Source organism: Tubulanus polymorphus, chromosome 1, assembly GCF_964204645.1.
Source record: "Tubulanus polymorphus chromosome 1, tnTubPoly1.2, whole genome shotgun sequence".
NCBI classification, from domain to species: Eukaryota; Metazoa; Nemertea; class Palaeonemertea; order Tubulaniformes; family Tubulanidae; genus Tubulanus; species Tubulanus polymorphus.
Window position 1 is genome coordinate 29668666 of NC_134025.1, and position 16992 is coordinate 29685657.

The following is a 16992-nucleotide window of genomic DNA, read 5'->3' on the forward strand; positions in this document are numbered from 1 at the left end:
TCAGGGTTATTTTATTTTCCACAATACAGGAATAATAATTGTCATCGTACATCATCAGATTATGATAAATTAAAGGTGTAAATTTTATGAACGTGAAAACTTGGAAAAACCATCAACAAAGAATGATATGTTAACAATTGCGTTTACGTCGAAATAACTGGAATGGATCATTGGTAACAGTAGATGTCCGAGTTTTTAGCATGAAGTTGATATTTTAAGCAAAAGATAAAGAGCTAATTATTTTGATTGATACAGAAGACTGCACTTGCCTCGGATCTTGCAGGACCAGCACGAATTTTTGTCGCACCGGGCATGAAAATAATCCGAGGCAAGCGTAGTTATTTTAAGCAGGAAAGTGCGTAAAATTTCTACATAAAAACTATATGAATAAACTACAGGAAATGATGATAATAATAAATCTTATATAAACATTTTTAAGGGAAAAACCAGAGACAAACGCCTTGTATAGGAGAAATAAAATACAGATCAATACCGTGGACCTAGATTACAGTAAAATACTGTATTACACTATATACCATCTCGAAGAGACAGAGAAGCAAACACAAGATTTAACCAACCTGGAAGACAAAACTAAATGCTTTGAGAAAATGCAATTGGAAACATGAAAGATTCTGAAACATATCCAACAATACTTAACTTATACTCCTCACTATGTCATGTGTTGTATGTACAATACTTTTGATTAGTGTATAAATAATGTCTGAATGCCTCACTATATACAGGCTTTACTCCTTTAACTATGTAGTTTAGACTGGCCATATGAATAAATTAGAAAATTAAACGATACTTACCTTGGTAAGGAGATGTTTAATGTCAGAGTGAGGGATTACATGAGTTATTATATTCATGGATGAGAGATTCTTGAGAGTCATGCATTACTTGAATGTATAATTCATTGCTCTTTCATTTAAGCTGGGTTCAATTGGAATGTAGGAAAACTTTATAGATGAATTGTAGGCAGGTTGTGCTGAGACTAGGGGCCATTCACAAAACATGTACTGTCATTCAGCATTATGTACATAGGAAGAAGTGTGCAATTGTTTTAACTGCTCCACCCGAAATACATACTTTATGAACGGCCCCTTGTATATAAATTGTATATAATCATAAATGTACATACTAATAAATGCATTTAAAGCGATGTCATTTCTAGCTACGGTAGATTCAGTAGACTCCGCTTGCCTCGGATGTCACGGGACCAATCAATTCTCTCCGAGTTATAACAGATTCGGGAGCAGATATTGGTCGTTATCATGATGAATCGAACTCGGCAACTTCGAAATATTTGTCCTTGGTACGCTATCAAGGGCAGATCTCGGGCAAACAAATGTCTGGAGCTTCTCCTAAAGGAGATAATTTGTCTATGAGATGAAAAAAAAATTGATACTGTTAATTCGAAAATGATAACAATTTTATCATTTGGGGGCATCCCAGAAATCTTTCGGAGAGTCCACTTACGTCTGCCCTTGATAATCGGAGGCAATTGACTCCGGAGTAAACGTAGTCTACTGTACGTATATATTTAGGAAGCATTAGCAGTCGTTGTATTGACAGAATTATCTTCTAACTGAATGCGTTTCGACGTAGTTTTAAATCTGTCGTAGCAAACTCGTATTAAATACGAAACGACGGCGCAAACGATCAGTTTAAAAACTTCCAGCATCGCCGCTTCTATAATTACTGCATAAAATAACGAACCGAGCCAACTGACGACTTCTTCATTAGATAAAGAAATTCCGAATAGCGGCGTAGCTATAAACATTCCGATTATATGAAATGTTAGTAGAATATACGATACGTAATGAATGAAATACGGCAGGGGGCGGTGTCGCGCGTTACGAGCCTCCAGTTCGATATCTAATAATTCCGATTCGAGCATGTACGTCGCGAAGATCGGACCGTCGAAGTCGTTTTCTTCGTTCAGAGTTATCACCGAGTTGAACTCTTCGAAACTGACGGCGTCTCGCAACGATCGCATGTTTATAACGGAACCCGTTCGAAACGACGTGAACGACGACAAACTGCGGTCGTCCGATATCCAGCTGTTACGAGCCGTATAGAAACTCTCCAGATCGGATGCCGTCACGCTTGGCTGCATCGAGAACCGATGACTCGATATCGGAGTGCCACCTAGTTTACGCATCTCAACAACAACTTCCTCTGAAATATAAAACCATATTTTACTTCATTAAATTAATTTTTACATGTTTTAATGATAGTATTTCATAACGAGTTAACTTTTTATTTGACTGCCACTGCAAAGCCCATTTTGAGGATATCTGTAATGGAAGAACTGAACCATAGTCCGGTCACGGACTATCCAGCAGTCCGATACCAGTTCCACACTCACCTGGTTCAGTAGCTAATGCTCCCGATAAACGACTATAAGCGTTTATTATCGGATCCCACAACATTCGTCCCCAGGTTTTTTTCGGTAAAGGATCCGGCATCGACGAATCGTCATCAATCGATTCATCGGATGACAATCGGTGATAATCTTCATCGATTCCTCGATTCATCGCGACCACGCTTCCGTCGTCGGGCGGCATCTTTTTAACGAACTGCTTCTCATCGTTGTCGTTTGATTTTAGATTCTCATTCTCTTCAGCTCCGGGAGCGGCGACCACGTTTCCGTTCATTTCTTGTTTTTTTCTGGGAGGTGGCGGCACCGGGCGACGCTGTTTACCGCTCGGTTTCGGAGACGAAGCTTTCATCAATGCGCTGCTCAATATCGATTTCGGGAGAAGTTTTTCTTTCTCCGCTCCGACAGATCCGTTTGCTCCGGATGTCTGTTTCGTTATCGAATCGTCTTTGTTAGTTTTATTGTTATCTTCTCGTTCCCAGCCGTCGGGAACGTGCGCGATGGCCGAAATATCGCTGGGAAAACACGGTAACTTAACGATGCCGGCGTTCGCGCAGACGCTGTTCGTCGACGACGACGCCGACGACTGAACAGTCGTGTTTAACAGATCGCACGAACGAACCGTGTGAACGGGCGTTCGACGGATCCGACGCGGCTCCGTCAAACGTAACAGAGTCTCGAAAATCCACGAGGAAACAGCGGCGAGCAGAATGAACGCGAAGCCCGTTCGAAATCCACGGTAGATATCGGCGTAACGAGCGATCGCGGCGAAAAACATGAACGACGTCAAGAAATGAGCGCACAATAAAAACCGGGCGAACGTCGGCATATAACACGGGCACTGCCACTGCGTTAACGACATCCATATATGCATATCACCCATCTGTTCGAGGAAATAATATAGAACATATCTGAAAATAAATATGAATGAATGAATTCATTTTTTATTGTATCAATGATGATATAAATATATAGAATATTCTATAAATTGTGACGCAATGAAGGAGTCTAGATAGCCAAAGGCTGAATACTTTGTGGCCGAGGCTCCTTATATTTAAATGAGCATGAAAAAACAAGTGAGAGAGAGATAGACATGCTTACTCAATTAAGGCCTTACGTACATGTATGTATCTATACAGGGATTAATATGGAAATGGAAATACTAGAGTAATTGATGGTTGATTGGGGGAAAGATTTGATGATACCACGCTCATTTAAAACTGTGTCTCATACTCATGATTTATGTACCTCAATATTCCTTCAGGGGGTAAATGAGTTGTAAGCGGAAACTGGTGAATATTTTCCTCATTCGGTTCGGCCCTCAACCATCTACTATCCTTACATCGGTACCATAATTTAGTGTCGAGATCTTGCACAGAAACACATGTGACATACCTAAAAACGGTAAGTAGAAAACAGTCCTTCATGAAAATACTTTTTTTATAAGAAAATCAATCGTTTAATTATCACAGAATCTCACCAGTTATCGGGGCCTTTATGTTTGATTTCAACATATTCTAAAACTCCGAGATTATCTGTGAATAGAGGAATGAAATGATAATCAAAATACATGAAAATCAAGCGGAAAATGTATATGAAAAATCTTCTCTACCTGGTCCATTACAGTAGAACATATCGAGTTTGCCTTTCTGAAACGGTTTGTCTTTCAATCCGTTGCGTCCAGTGATCTTATATTCACCGCTCGATGCATCGGATCCAATCATTCGCAAACTGATTCTCGGCGAAATTGAACTGGCACCTGAAAAATTATCGAATAACGAAATTCAATTATTTGTGACACAGATATTCGAATAGTTACCAGTACCGAAAACCCATACATGAACTTCCATCAACTCCTGATGAGATTTCTTATTAATTTTCAAAAATCATGCAGTACCCAAACGATGAAAACCATTTTCATTGATTTAACCCAAGGTGGCCACTTTCCGCCCATTTACAAATTCCCAGTGAATTAAAGAAATTTCTTGGTTTAACAGCAACAATTCATTCACTTTTCATTGAATTTCTAAGTGATAAAGAAACATGTGGTAAATAGCATTATCCAAATTCCCTGATATTTTCAAGGATTTGTCAAATTCCATGAGTTTTCCCTGATTTTTTCTAGATTTTTTTATTCCCCGAGTTTTCCCCGAGGTCAGTGGCCACCCTGCAAGACTTCAATCGGTTCGTGGTCAGATATTAACGAGCAATCTCATTTTATTTTGAATTTGGCAGACAGGAAATAATTCTAGGGATATGTCGACAAGTCATTAGGATTCAGGATCGAGACTTATTATATTCAGTCCATCACGAGTGACTAATTATGTGCTGCATATGCATACAGTCTATTGATCAAACAATGCGGTGGTATAATCAACATGGTGTTGTGACTTGCATCAGATGGCTATGACTCTATATTTTTATGCTTGTACGAATCTAGTGGGCTGAATTTACGGTATATATGTGAACATTCTCTTGACTAGAATAAATTCTCAGATCTCCCGAGACCTCGGAAATAAACATGCGAACATTTCAATCGATTGATTACCCTTAGTGAATGGTCCTGTATAAGGAAAAATAGTGAATTATACGATTATAATACAACTAAATAAAATTTGAGCGATTGATGAGAAAAAATCATGACAAAAAGACAGTACATGACAGAAGAATAAGGGGTCAGTTTACACAGCAGCATGTAGTGGTTTAACAAGCGTGAGAATCAAACAAACATACCTCGCAAGTAACTAGTGACAATAGTTATCAGATATGGATGACAATCTGTGCTGTTTGGGGTTTTTAAAACAATTACCGAACTCTGAAATAAATTGAGAGAGAGATTTGAAGTTTTTAAGTGGTGAGATTTGGAGTCTTGTAGCGGAGAGAAATCTCATACACCACGATACCTTTACGAGGAGGCAGTACTTACTAGAGTCCTGTTCTTCCATAATCGAATGCCGAGGAATATATAAAAAGCGCAAACAAACAGAAATATGATGACATCAACAGGAATGATGATATCATTACGTAATATATACAACTGCCTGTCAGTCTCGGGGGTAGCAGTTATTAGTGTAACATTGTTAATGCTTCCTACTGTAATAGTGTAGGAGGTATTAGTGTCATTCATCATCACGCCAACATTTCACTGATCAATCATCATTCATAAAACTCTTCAATCCGTCTGGTCTCCAGCAGGCGGCTTACACACACACTACAGGAGTATAAAGTTTGCCCCTCTGGAAAATTGAGTTAACAACTTTTTTAACAACAGACAAGTAACGACATTCGGCGTAAAATCTTATTCAAGACCAACCAATTCAAGAGCAGAGGTTTAGAATGATGTGAACAGCGTAGATTATAGAAAGCTCAGTCCCGCGGTCTAGGCCCTTGGCCCTTGGGACAAAAGTCAAGGCACTGCTATCTACTGAATGACAGAATCCAGGCTAAAATCTATCTAGTGAAGATATCTTAAAATTAACCAATGGCATGAAATGAAATTGCTGATGACATTTTGAATCTGAAACAATGATATTTAATGTAATTGATTGAACCGTTTATTTACGCGGAGAGGTGCAGATCTGCACTTTACCAACCTTCGTTTCAACTGCCACAATACATAAACAGATTTCTTACCTGCTTTAAGCCATATCAACCATTAGAACTACGACTGACTGCTGGAGCAGTGCAGGAGCTCCAGCCAGTAGCAGCGCAGTGATGCGGAACGAACATCCTCAGCAGCCACGGCACAAATGTTTGTAACAGCTGTAGCAAAAAAGCATATATTTCATATATTTTCTATTTCAAATATATAATTAATCATCATATATCCAGCGATAAAGTTTATTTTATGGAAATTAGAGCTTAATCAATATTAAAAGATCCAGATTAAAAATAAAAATTCGAAATTTTGAAATAATTATTACAGCAGTATGTAAACAACTGAACTCCTTCCCAGTGCCATTGAGGGTGTATTTTATTGGATGATCGAGATTCTACTCAGTTTACATTCTACCGCGAATAGGTATATCACGTGATCGAGTTCTAACATGTCGTGCTTACGGATCGACCGCTGAAATACGACACATAGTGAATCTGCACGATGGCGTCTCGTCGAGTTATGAACGACGATTTAAAAAACGTGGAATTCGAGACTTCAGAAGATGTTGAGGTCATCCCGACGTTTGATTCTATGTCTCTGAGAGAAGAGCTGATTCGTGGTATTTATGCGTACGGTAAGAAATATTTAGATTCATCAAAAATGACCCGATAATTCTTATGACAATGATGAATTACCTCAATTAGTCTGTGTATTTTCCGTTTGTGCAGAGGTTATTTCTACTACGATTTCCTGTTAATTTCAGGTTTTGAGAAGCCATCAGCAATTCAACAACGATCCATCCGACCAATAGTGAAAGGAAAAGATGTCATTGCGCAGTAAGTATCTTACCTAGTCCTAGCCTAACAATAAATCAAACAACATTTACCAATGCCAAATCGGCCACTTTTCGTCTTTTGTAGCCTAAATAAACTTTGGAATTACTTTCCTAATCCATTTGTATTTATTCATCTCACAATGCATTATGTATCACTAACTATTATGAATTGAGTCTAATTAATCATTATTATTCAAATTCATCTCACTAACAAAAAAATTCTATAGTAGACCTGGGAGATGACTTAATGGATTGTAGTCGAAACATTGAATAAACTACTAGCTCTTAAGGAAACATTTTTGGATTTCATATTATTGTGGGATTCTCTGGGATTATTGTCATAATATAGATATAGTGAAGCGTTTTATCAGTGATTATTCAAACTCTTATTATGGATGCCTTCAGCACAATCTATAACACTTTGCCATTGTATGTTTAACATATTTATTCAATTGTCAACAGGGCTCAATCTGGAACTGGTAAAACAGCCACATTCTCGATATCAGTTTTACAATGTCTCGATACTCAAGTGAGAGAAACACAAGCGCTGGTTTTATCGCCGACAAGAGAATTAGCAAAACAAATTCAGAAAGTAAGTATTTTTTCCTTTGTAGGCTTATTGTTGTATAATTAGTCGTTTAAGAGGTCTATATGATATAAATTGTTCTGCGTAGGTCGTGTTGGCTTTAGGTGATTATATGAATGTTCAATGTCACGCTTGCATCGGTGGAACAAACGTAGGTGAAGATATGAGGAAACTTGATTACGGGCAGCACGTCGTTTCTGGTACACCTGGAAGAGTTTTTGGTAGGAAATTTTTTTTCTGAATAATTCCAATAATTTGTAATAAGATTTTTTGGCAATGCTTGCAAAATGGATATAGATACGATTGTTTATTCAGACTACACAGTTTCGCTGGTCCTATTAAAACCAGATTGAAGAAAATGTTCAAAAAATTAAGAGAAATATCCCCAACAAACCAACCCAGACAAAAAATAGACTTCAGGACTGATCATGATAAAATGGATGTTTATATGATGTGTTATTTTAGATATGATTCGAAGGAGAAGTTTAAGAACGAGATCAATAAAGATGCTGATTCTTGATGAAGCGGATGAGATGTTAAACAAAGGTAGAACTACAACATCATCTCAATACAGTAGAACCTGCTTAATCTGTATCTTTTGGGGACCGATGAAATTTATCCTGTTTATGATAAATCTGTCTTCAACATCCTATTTTTCAAACATTTATGCACATATGGACCATAGATAAATAATGTCCAGATGAGAAAAAACCCGCATTAAATTGATCCAGATTCAGCAGATTTTACTGTAGAATAATTTTGTCTTGCTCTAAAACAAACTGGTTCCACAATCCGCATGCTCGAGTAAAGCACCGTCCTATGGTAATTTGTTTGTTATATTTAAGGTTTCAAAGAACAGATTTATGATGTCTACCGATACCTTCCACCGGCAACTCAAGTGATTCTAATCTCTGCCACGTTGCCTCACGATATTCTTGAGATGACCAGTAAATTTATGACCGATCCAATCAGAATTCTCGTCAAACGGTCAGTGACTAAAACAACCAGTCCGCTCCCTAGATTTTATGATATCTTTTTTCTTGAAATGTGAATGATTTTATGATATCTATAGTGATGAATTGACGCTTGAAGGAATCAAACAGTTTTTCGTCGCAGTTGAACGTGAGGAATGGAAGTTCGATACGTTATGCGATCTGTACGACACATTAACTATCACACAGGCAGTTATATTCTGTAATACTAAAAGAAAGGTATATATTTTAACACTCTCAGTGAAATACAGGAAATCTGTTCATTCGATATACAAGATACTTGTTGATTAGATCAAGGAAAGTCAGGGAATTTTGACTCTTCTTGGAAATTCGGGTAAAACAAGCAATTTGAACTTTGGACACAAGGAGCCCCTTGAGAATAAAAACACAGCCCACTGAAAATACCTTGTGTAATAAAATCAGGGAATTTTTAGTCAAGTGTCTGGGAACTGTCAAGGAATTTTGGATTCCATGATCTATAACAACGCCGTTTATGATGATGACTTCCAGTTGAGTTGTGGATCTGATGCTGTTTGCAAGATCCACATTTGGATAATACAAAACCCCGATAGAACTGCCATCAACTAGGTTCGTCTGTGATGTAGTGTCGTCATTTATAAAATGGTATAATTTTTCATTCGTTCAGGTTGATTGGTTGACGGATAAAATGAGAGAAGCTAATTTCACAGTAACGTCGATGCACGGTGACATGCCACAGAAAGAACGAGAGGAAATCATGAAAGAATTCCGATCAGGTGCTAGGTATGTATTTCTAGATTTCTGTATTGAAATCTCTTTCACACGCAATTGAGATTGTTTTCAGGAAAAAATCTAAGCTATGTGTCGCACGGAATTTTAGAGATTATTTTGAAATTACCGCTCCATGTTGACAACTTAATCTATATTCTGTTGTTTGATATTTCAGTCGAGTTCTGATCACGACAGATGTTTGGGCTCGAGGTTTAGACGTTCAACAAGTGTCGCTTGTCATCAACTACGATTTGCCGAATAATCGTGAGTTGTACATTCACAGGTAAATCTTCGAAATCAAACTGCATCTGAACAGAATTTACATTTGGAACTATTGTCATTATTTCAACGTGTCTCTGTGTTTGATTGTAGAATCGGTCGATCAGGTCGTTTTGGACGTAAGGGAGTAGCGATCAACTTCGTTAAAACAGATGATATCAGAATTCTGCGAGATATCGAGCAATATTACTCGACTCAGATTGATGAGATGCCCATGAACGGTAAGTGTCGAAATATCAGTTATATATATTTCTTTACTTCAAGCAAGTCAAATAAAAGTGGCCACTCGGTAATTTTTTCTGTCTCCTGTGTTTATATTTGTCTCTGTGTCTCTCTTTTTAGTTGCTGATTTGATCTAAGATCGCTATGAAGTCATCGAATACGAACACGTGCGTCCGAACTGCATTCCTCACTGACTCCTTTTGTAAATATGAAAATGCATTGGAATTCTTTTCGAAAATCCTGGGATGTTCATCCTCTGTAGATGCAGTGAATGTAAATAGTTTATTTCTTTTATGTATCATGGTGTCGCGATCTTTTATTGATGATATTGCCTCCGAACGGATTCAAAACTTAATTATGATGCTCTTCGCAAACATCGTCGAAGAATTACTTCAGACATATAGAACATTTTTGTATATGCATTTAGCAAAAATAAACATTTTAATGTAATATATTGAACATGTATGTTATTTAGTATGGGTTTGATGTCCACGTGTGGAAGAGATTCTGATATAAGGAAGACAAAGTAATACTTTTCAAAGTGGAAGATTCCTTGAGTTGAAATGCAGAGTGAGTCATTAACGATCCTCGGGGGCTGCATCACGAATATGAATATTTATTACACTCCAACCATTCCCATGGTATATGGAGGAAAAAAACAGTATTTACAAAAACAGTAGATAAAAGCACTTTGAAACATAACAAACGTTATTTACAACATACTATTTACACACTACCGGAGATATCTATATACATCTAGACCTAATTTGATAAATTTAGCCAGTCTAAAGGTTGTAATTTTTTAAACATCAAGATTCCGAAAGGTATCCTTCTTATATCACTATACCATAAGGTGCTGCCGCTATGCACATCGTTAGCGAGTTTTTCGTACACTAACAGGAGTCGACTCTGGCAATTGTCAACGGTAATTGCCAGAGTTCGTTTCATATTAGTGTATGAAAAATCCGCTAAGGATGAGCAATGTGGCAGCACCTTATGGAGCAGTCAGGCAGCGCGATATGTTTCTTCACCGATGGATGTGAACAAGACAAGAAGTAATCGTTATTCGTTCATTCCCATGTAAACTCTTCAGTCAAATTCTAACCCTGACACGAGAATAGAAGATGTCAAACCATTTCTTTGTAAAGATAAAATTTTATTGAAACATGGATTTGCATAGACAACTTACAGATATCTAATGTAATCTACAACTATCATAAAATATTACTGGCGCTTCGAATCAGAGTACAAAATTCTTCACAAGAATTCGTTAATTCAACTATATCACAGTTCTATTGTAATGTCATGTTGATTTGAGACACCCAATGTCTTTTGTGGAAAATAGATCCAGGATAAATAATATACAGAAAGCTAAGTGAATGAAGCACATGGAAAATATTAAAACAAAGGAAAAAACAATTCTAGAGATCTAAGACTAAGTAACAATAATCATATTCTATATGAGATTACTGAATTCTTATCTAAATAAAAGAAGATATTGTTCGTAATATATAGACTAGTTTCATAGACGTGAAGACATTATTCAGAAAATATAAAGTCTTTTCTTTTGTTCATTCGTATAATAAAGTTACGAAAATAATTTGATAACAAGATTCGAAATTAGAGAAAAACCCGAGTCAGTTTGAATGATTACAGCGAGAATTTAGTGTTCACTTCATCGGCGATCATTTTACCGATTGCTAATGAAGAAGTAGCTGCCGGCGATGGAGCATTCCGTACATGTATTACCCGTCCGGCTATTTCACCAACTCCCCCATCAAATACGAAATCATCGACTAAATTCCCAGCAGCATCTAATGCCTGCGCACGAACACCAGACGATCCCCTGAAAGAGATTGAAATCAACAACGATTTAACAAGTGGAAATTTTATTCAGGTTTCTTACAGATCAGGCAATCTAAAATTCCCTCACTAAGTTACTCTCAGCGTGGCCTGTTTCTTATCAATGTGTCAGTCTTGTCACCAGCAAGAACAACACAACATCAAAAACTAAAATTCCCACACTTTGCCCTGATTTTCAAGAAGAGTTGGAATTCCCTCACTGCCTTGATTTTTCGGACCCTGTTCAGGATATGATCCTATATCCTACCTAATAACATCAGAAACCTGCAAACTCGGTATGAATCTCTGCAACTGTTTCACTTGCGCAGAAATATTAATTCCGCGGTACATTTCATCCAGTCCATATGATAAATGCTTGAAAACCAGTTTTCTAAGACCACTGAAATAAAAGGAATCGTACACAATATTCATACACATGCATAGGGAACACAGGTACAAAATCCCTATGTACATAATGCACAATACATCGATTACAGGTAACATGTTTAAATTCCTGCATACAGAAGGCTCCGCTAAAGTCTGTTAGAATGCATCCAACTTTAGTGATATCCGTGTTAGATGTTATCTTTTTCACATAGACATTTTAGGCCCTGAGTTAATCAATAATCATCGCGCACGTAGATCGGATCCAGGCAGTCTACGATAAAATGTATCATAAAACATTCACAGATAAATATCTTACCCGAAACCGATCGCATCTGCGAATTCCTTCGGATGAAAATCTAAAAGTTTATAGCCTTCTCTTCGAAATGCGAGGACTGCATTCGGACCCAACCAGACGCTACCATCCATTCGAGGTGTAAAGTGAACTCCTAGGAATGGGAACTGAGGATTCGGCACCTGAAACAGACAGACAGATGTTTGGAATGAGTATCAATGATTAAATCTAATGTTCTTAGGGCCATTCAAATATTTGCCTCTCTTTATACACAGTACCGGTAAACCTGGCCTAGCTTGGACAAAATTGGACGGGAATAATTGGCCTGAAAATACTGAGCTACGAATTAGAAAATACGGTAGGAAGACAAAATGATTTTGTTTTTGAAGGAGTTGGTTATGTCTGAGTTAAACGAGGTTCGCACTGTAGACCTTAATATTGTGAAAAGGGTCGTTGAAAATTTGCATATATGAAGTTACAACATAAAGTTACTCACAGGATAGATATTTCCATTCACCATGTTTGACTTTTCCGGCTTCAGTTGAAGATAATCTCCTCTAAACGGTACAATTCGTGGTATTGAGTTACAGCCTGATTTCTCCGCTAATTTATCCGAATATAAACCACCGCACGTTAATAAATACTTGCACCTCAAATTAACACCCTTGAAATATGAATGAATTATACATGAAATGAAGGTAATTTTCAATTTTTAGAAATTTGATCATCAATTTTCGTACTTTTTTATCGATTACTGAGACTGGATATTCCGGGTCTGACGACATCTTAAAATTAGCAACTTCGAATGATGTGAATATTTTTCCGCCGCGCTCTTTGAAATTAGTTCCATACGACCGCGATACGAGCTGCCAATCAACAATACCGGTGTGCGGAGAATGGATCGCCTTTAATCCCTGAAAAAACACGAAATATCTCATATTAAACAATCATTTACTATTAAAGCTCGAACGACAGTCTAAATGGTAATGAACTGTTGTTCCGGTGACCCAGAGGTAAAGCAATTTGTATTCAGATGAAATATGGTATTCAGGTTTAACAGATGGGCATTTCAGAAATTGACCCCATCCTCTGCGTGACATTGACACTTTCACAGCATTCAAAGAACCACTCAGAGAAACCCTGAAACTCTTGGACAACAAATCTTTTGGTTGAAATGTGAATTTCAGATCAGAGAATTTGAGAGATCTGAATCCGGGAAATATCAGGAAATTTGGGATAGAAACTACTGACGATTATTCTATCCTATGATATGATAATTACCAGACAATTTGGTTCAATTTCTCTGATTTCATCAGCTCCAACGTAACGAACATCTTTAACGTTATTTTTCAAAGCTCTGTCCCACAATACGTTGAGTCTGGGGATTTCATCCGGTTCTACGGCAACTATCAACTTTAACAATAACAGAAACACGTCAAAAAGCCGCAAAACAAATTATCGGATTGTTTTTCTTCAGGATTTCAACTGACCTTTCCAACTTTTTTGTAAGGTATATTATTTTCGTTGCAGTATTTATAAGCCAGATCCATTCCTTCGACGCATAGTTTCGCTTTCAGAGATCCAGGCGTGTAGTATATTCCAGCGTGTATTACTCCACTGTTGTGACCACTTTGATGCATAGCTGAACAAAAAATTCAAACATATTTATTCGTAGTACACTAGAAATAAAAGCAATTCATCGGACAACTGCTCGATTTCACAACTAATGTCTTATAATCATTCATGGAATTCTTTTAGGTCTTGATATTAATCAAATATCTAAAATCAATACCCTTCCCACTGTCTATGAAAGAAATTGAATACCTCTTATGGATAGTAATACTAAAATCTTTGATCTGACAAGCCCGTATAATTTGAATGGATTGTTTAATCTTACCCAGGTGTTTCTCTTTTTCAACGACGGCAAATTTAAGATTCGGATGCCTAAGAATAAGTTCTCGAGCCGAAGCCAATCCAACGATTCCACCACCAACAATAATAATATCATAATCATCATCAGTTGATTTCTTGGTTGCGCTGCTGAAAGTGATGAAAACAACCAAAAATTGAATTACCTGTCAACGGAACTACAGAGAAACATTTTTTGGTACCATAATTGTTCCGGAGGTTCATCCACTTCTTGTAGGTATGATCTTACTGGCAGTGACAGAGACAGGATAGTGATGTTAAGCGGAATATGGCTTCTTTCAACAGGGACCTGTCACAATTGATAGTGAACGAATAAAACTAATGTGATCAATGACCAGCTCCAGTAAGGGCTCTGGTTTTACAGACTGGTATTACCTTTAACCCGGGGCTAACTAAATTCATTTTCAATTCACTTAGCCCCCGTTTAAAGGTAATACCCGTCTATAAAACAGGGCCCTGTAGTTTTCTTTATTATGTATAGGGATACTGATACTGGACCTGGTCATTATTTGGTTTTATTCATTCGATTCTCTTCTTCTATCAATCAATTGGAATTGTGACAGCTCCCTCCCTGACCTGCCAGACCCTGCTGGAGCTGCGTTTTTTCACTTTCAGCTCTTTTCCTCGGGATTGTCAGTCTATATTTACCTGTTGGTCGCATATCTATGTCTTCTGCTTTGCTCGTTTTTTCTTTTGATGCTCAGTAAATGTGAAGTTGAAGCTGCAACGGGCCGAAATTGACCTCTAAACTTCACGAAATTAGACACTAAACCAGCCATTATTGCCCAGAGACACCGTCAGTAGTCGCCATCTAGCGGCAGATGATAACTCGATAGCGGGTGGCTCCGATCCCTTAATATCGAATACTGCGAGCACCAAGTGCTCTTGCTCTTAATAGCCACCGTGCAGCATTCCAAACCATCACTAATAAACTAAACAGATCTACATAAAGAAGTTTCAATTTACTAGATAGATTTTGTGAAGAAAAACAAGTACTGGGTTTTCAGTTGTGAAAGAGGGAGGTTGGCCAACACACGAAACACCAACACTCACGTGCCAGTACCAGTTTCTAGTCGCTGTTTCAATCAACACCCTGCGCATATTTCAAGATGGCTTCGTTTTGACCTGGATGATCGGATGTTCAGCATCGAGATGAAAACCAGTACTGGCTCGAGTAGCAGTCCACCCTCCAGTGAAGGAGGAGGCGGCAGTTCGTGGGTGAACATTTGGCAAAATAATATCAACCTATCAGACATTCAGCTGAGCAGTGAGTATAGCCTGTTGTTTTAGTGAAATCATTTGATTTGTGTGTATTTTGGATTGAAAAATATGATCCATAAAAAATGCCTTCCACCTGAGAAATTAGATTAGTACTGTTTTTGATCTATTGAACTCAGATTCTAGTGTGTTGTCATTCAGTAATTATCACACGCTTATATCTAGAAGATATCATATAGATAAGATAAAGAAAGTCATCAGGAAGAGATGTGATTAGATTATTGAGGAAATAGGCCAAGCCGCCGATTGTAGTAGCCTAGTTGGGCTCAGTGACAGTGAATTGGTGCGACCAGGCAGCGGGATTAGTGGATTTTTTTCGAAAGGTCAGAGGTGTGAGCGGCGAGCGTAGAATGTGCAAAGCCCGGTGGAGGGTCTGCCCCCCAAAAAAATGTTTAAAACTAGATACCGGTACTCCATTTTTAAATGTGGAAGCCGAAGGCGCTTAGATTTCTGTTTTTTCCACTGTTTTATTAGGCCTAGTTTATTTTTCATGTTATTTAAGAATTTTATCATTTCCTGATTTTTAGCTTCCTGTTTAGGCTTATGTTTTTAACTATATTCTGTTAGATAAAACAACGCATATTTTCTAACCAAGGCAGTCTTAAATAGGGCAGCTGGATTTTCACTCGATTTTTATATTCGAAAAATTGATCTCGATTTTGTTAGCCAGCAATGTATTTTACCATTTTCAAAGATTTTGATTTTTTTCCAAAAAAAAAAATTTGAATAAATTTATGTTTTGAAGTTTTTGAAAAATGAAAAAAAAACATATGCAAATGTCTACGAAAAGTATCATAGGCCTAGTTCCCGCAGACAATGAATTGTCTGGAGGCTTAATCCAAAAATATCGCGTTAACAAATAAAAAAACAACAACTAAACCAGTGTCAGTCAGCCCTTCCTAGTTCGATAAGAAGATTTAATATCACATGAATTATGGTTCTTTTACAATTTGACAGAAGGTAGCTTAAAGCCTGTGTTTGATTGGTCGTCGTAGTTGTTTTCAATAGTGACACAGTGACAATATTCAATGGAGATTTCTATGAAATTTATGCGTACATTCACAAAAAGCTCTATGCCACCCTGTGCGCGTTGAGCTTTTCTTTTTGAAATAGGGTTTTTGTGGGTACTGTCTACGAGCTTTGACCCAAATGTAATATTATATATGAGAGACTCCGGCGAAGACAACGTCCCGGTTGAAAACTTATGTGATTTGTAACGATTTAGGCGTCGATAGTGCCTGAAAATAAATAGTTATCGAATATCATGTTCGCGGAATTATTACATGTGTAATGTCTGGATTTATATCGGCGTTACAGTTAAGGCAATTGCCTGGCATCGCGGCGAGACAGGGTATTTTTAACGCAGGATTTACCGATTCTAGTGGTGAGTTTAGGGCTATACGGATTAATACAGTCCAACTCGCATTGTCTTAGTTCACATGATCATTATGTGGATGACTTATCCAAGTAATGACTTACTTATAATTAACCTAGTAATTTGTATTGGAATTGATAAATGGAGACGACTTCAATATTGTGACAATAGTCTAAATAATGACTTCACTGAATAGAGTGAATTGGAAATATTGACCTGGACTAAAAATGGAGATGACTTCAGT

General features: G+C 37.5%; 3 protein-coding genes across 4 annotated transcripts; 1 reads left to right on the forward strand and 2 right to left on the reverse strand.

Moving 5' to 3' along the window:
* Positions 1-43: 43 nt before the first annotated feature.
* Positions 44-6140, reverse strand: LOC141906713 (uncharacterized). 2 transcript variants are annotated; one of them, XM_074796027.1, is made up of 9 exons: positions 6017-6140; positions 5310-5619; positions 5117-5198; positions 4932-4946; positions 3996-4142; positions 3864-3918; positions 3632-3778; positions 2372-3294; positions 44-2181 (listed from the first exon to the last, which is right to left on the reverse strand). In XM_074796027.1, the coding sequence occupies exons 2-9, from the start codon at positions 5511-5513 to the stop codon at positions 1544-1546; spliced, it is 2211 nt and encodes a 736-aa protein (XP_074652128.1). In that variant the 5' UTR covers positions 5514-5619; positions 6017-6140; the 3' UTR covers positions 44-1543. The 2 variants fall into 2 exon arrangements, with proteins under 2 accessions (XP_074652128.1, XP_074652130.1); XM_074796029.1 differs by lacking the exon at positions 4932-4946.
* Positions 6141-6449: 309 nt separating this feature from the next.
* On the forward strand, positions 6450-10081 carry LOC141899109 (eukaryotic initiation factor 4A-III). The gene is made up of 11 exons (XM_074785265.1): positions 6450-6615; positions 6745-6817; positions 7279-7408; positions 7491-7623; positions 7868-7948; positions 8248-8389; positions 8475-8613; positions 9041-9156; positions 9320-9427; positions 9517-9644; positions 9766-10081. Exons 1-11 carry the CDS (start codon positions 6483-6485, stop codon positions 9780-9782), a joined length of 1200 nt encoding a protein of 399 aa, XP_074641366.1. The 5' UTR covers positions 6450-6482; the 3' UTR covers positions 9783-10081.
* A 774-nt stretch (positions 10082-10855) lies between these two features.
* LOC141909072 (L-2-hydroxyglutarate dehydrogenase, mitochondrial-like) lies at positions 10856-14880 on the reverse strand. Its single transcript, XM_074799418.1, has 9 exons — positions 14744-14880; positions 14064-14206; positions 13657-13808; positions 13448-13579; positions 12907-13080; positions 12663-12830; positions 12191-12348; positions 11756-11887; positions 10856-11491 (listed from the first exon to the last, which is right to left on the reverse strand). The coding sequence occupies exons 1-9, from the start codon at positions 14872-14874 to the stop codon at positions 11296-11298; spliced, it is 1386 nt and encodes a 461-aa protein (XP_074655519.1). The 5' UTR covers positions 14875-14880; the 3' UTR covers positions 10856-11295.
* Between the last annotated feature and the right edge of the window lie 2112 nt (positions 14881-16992).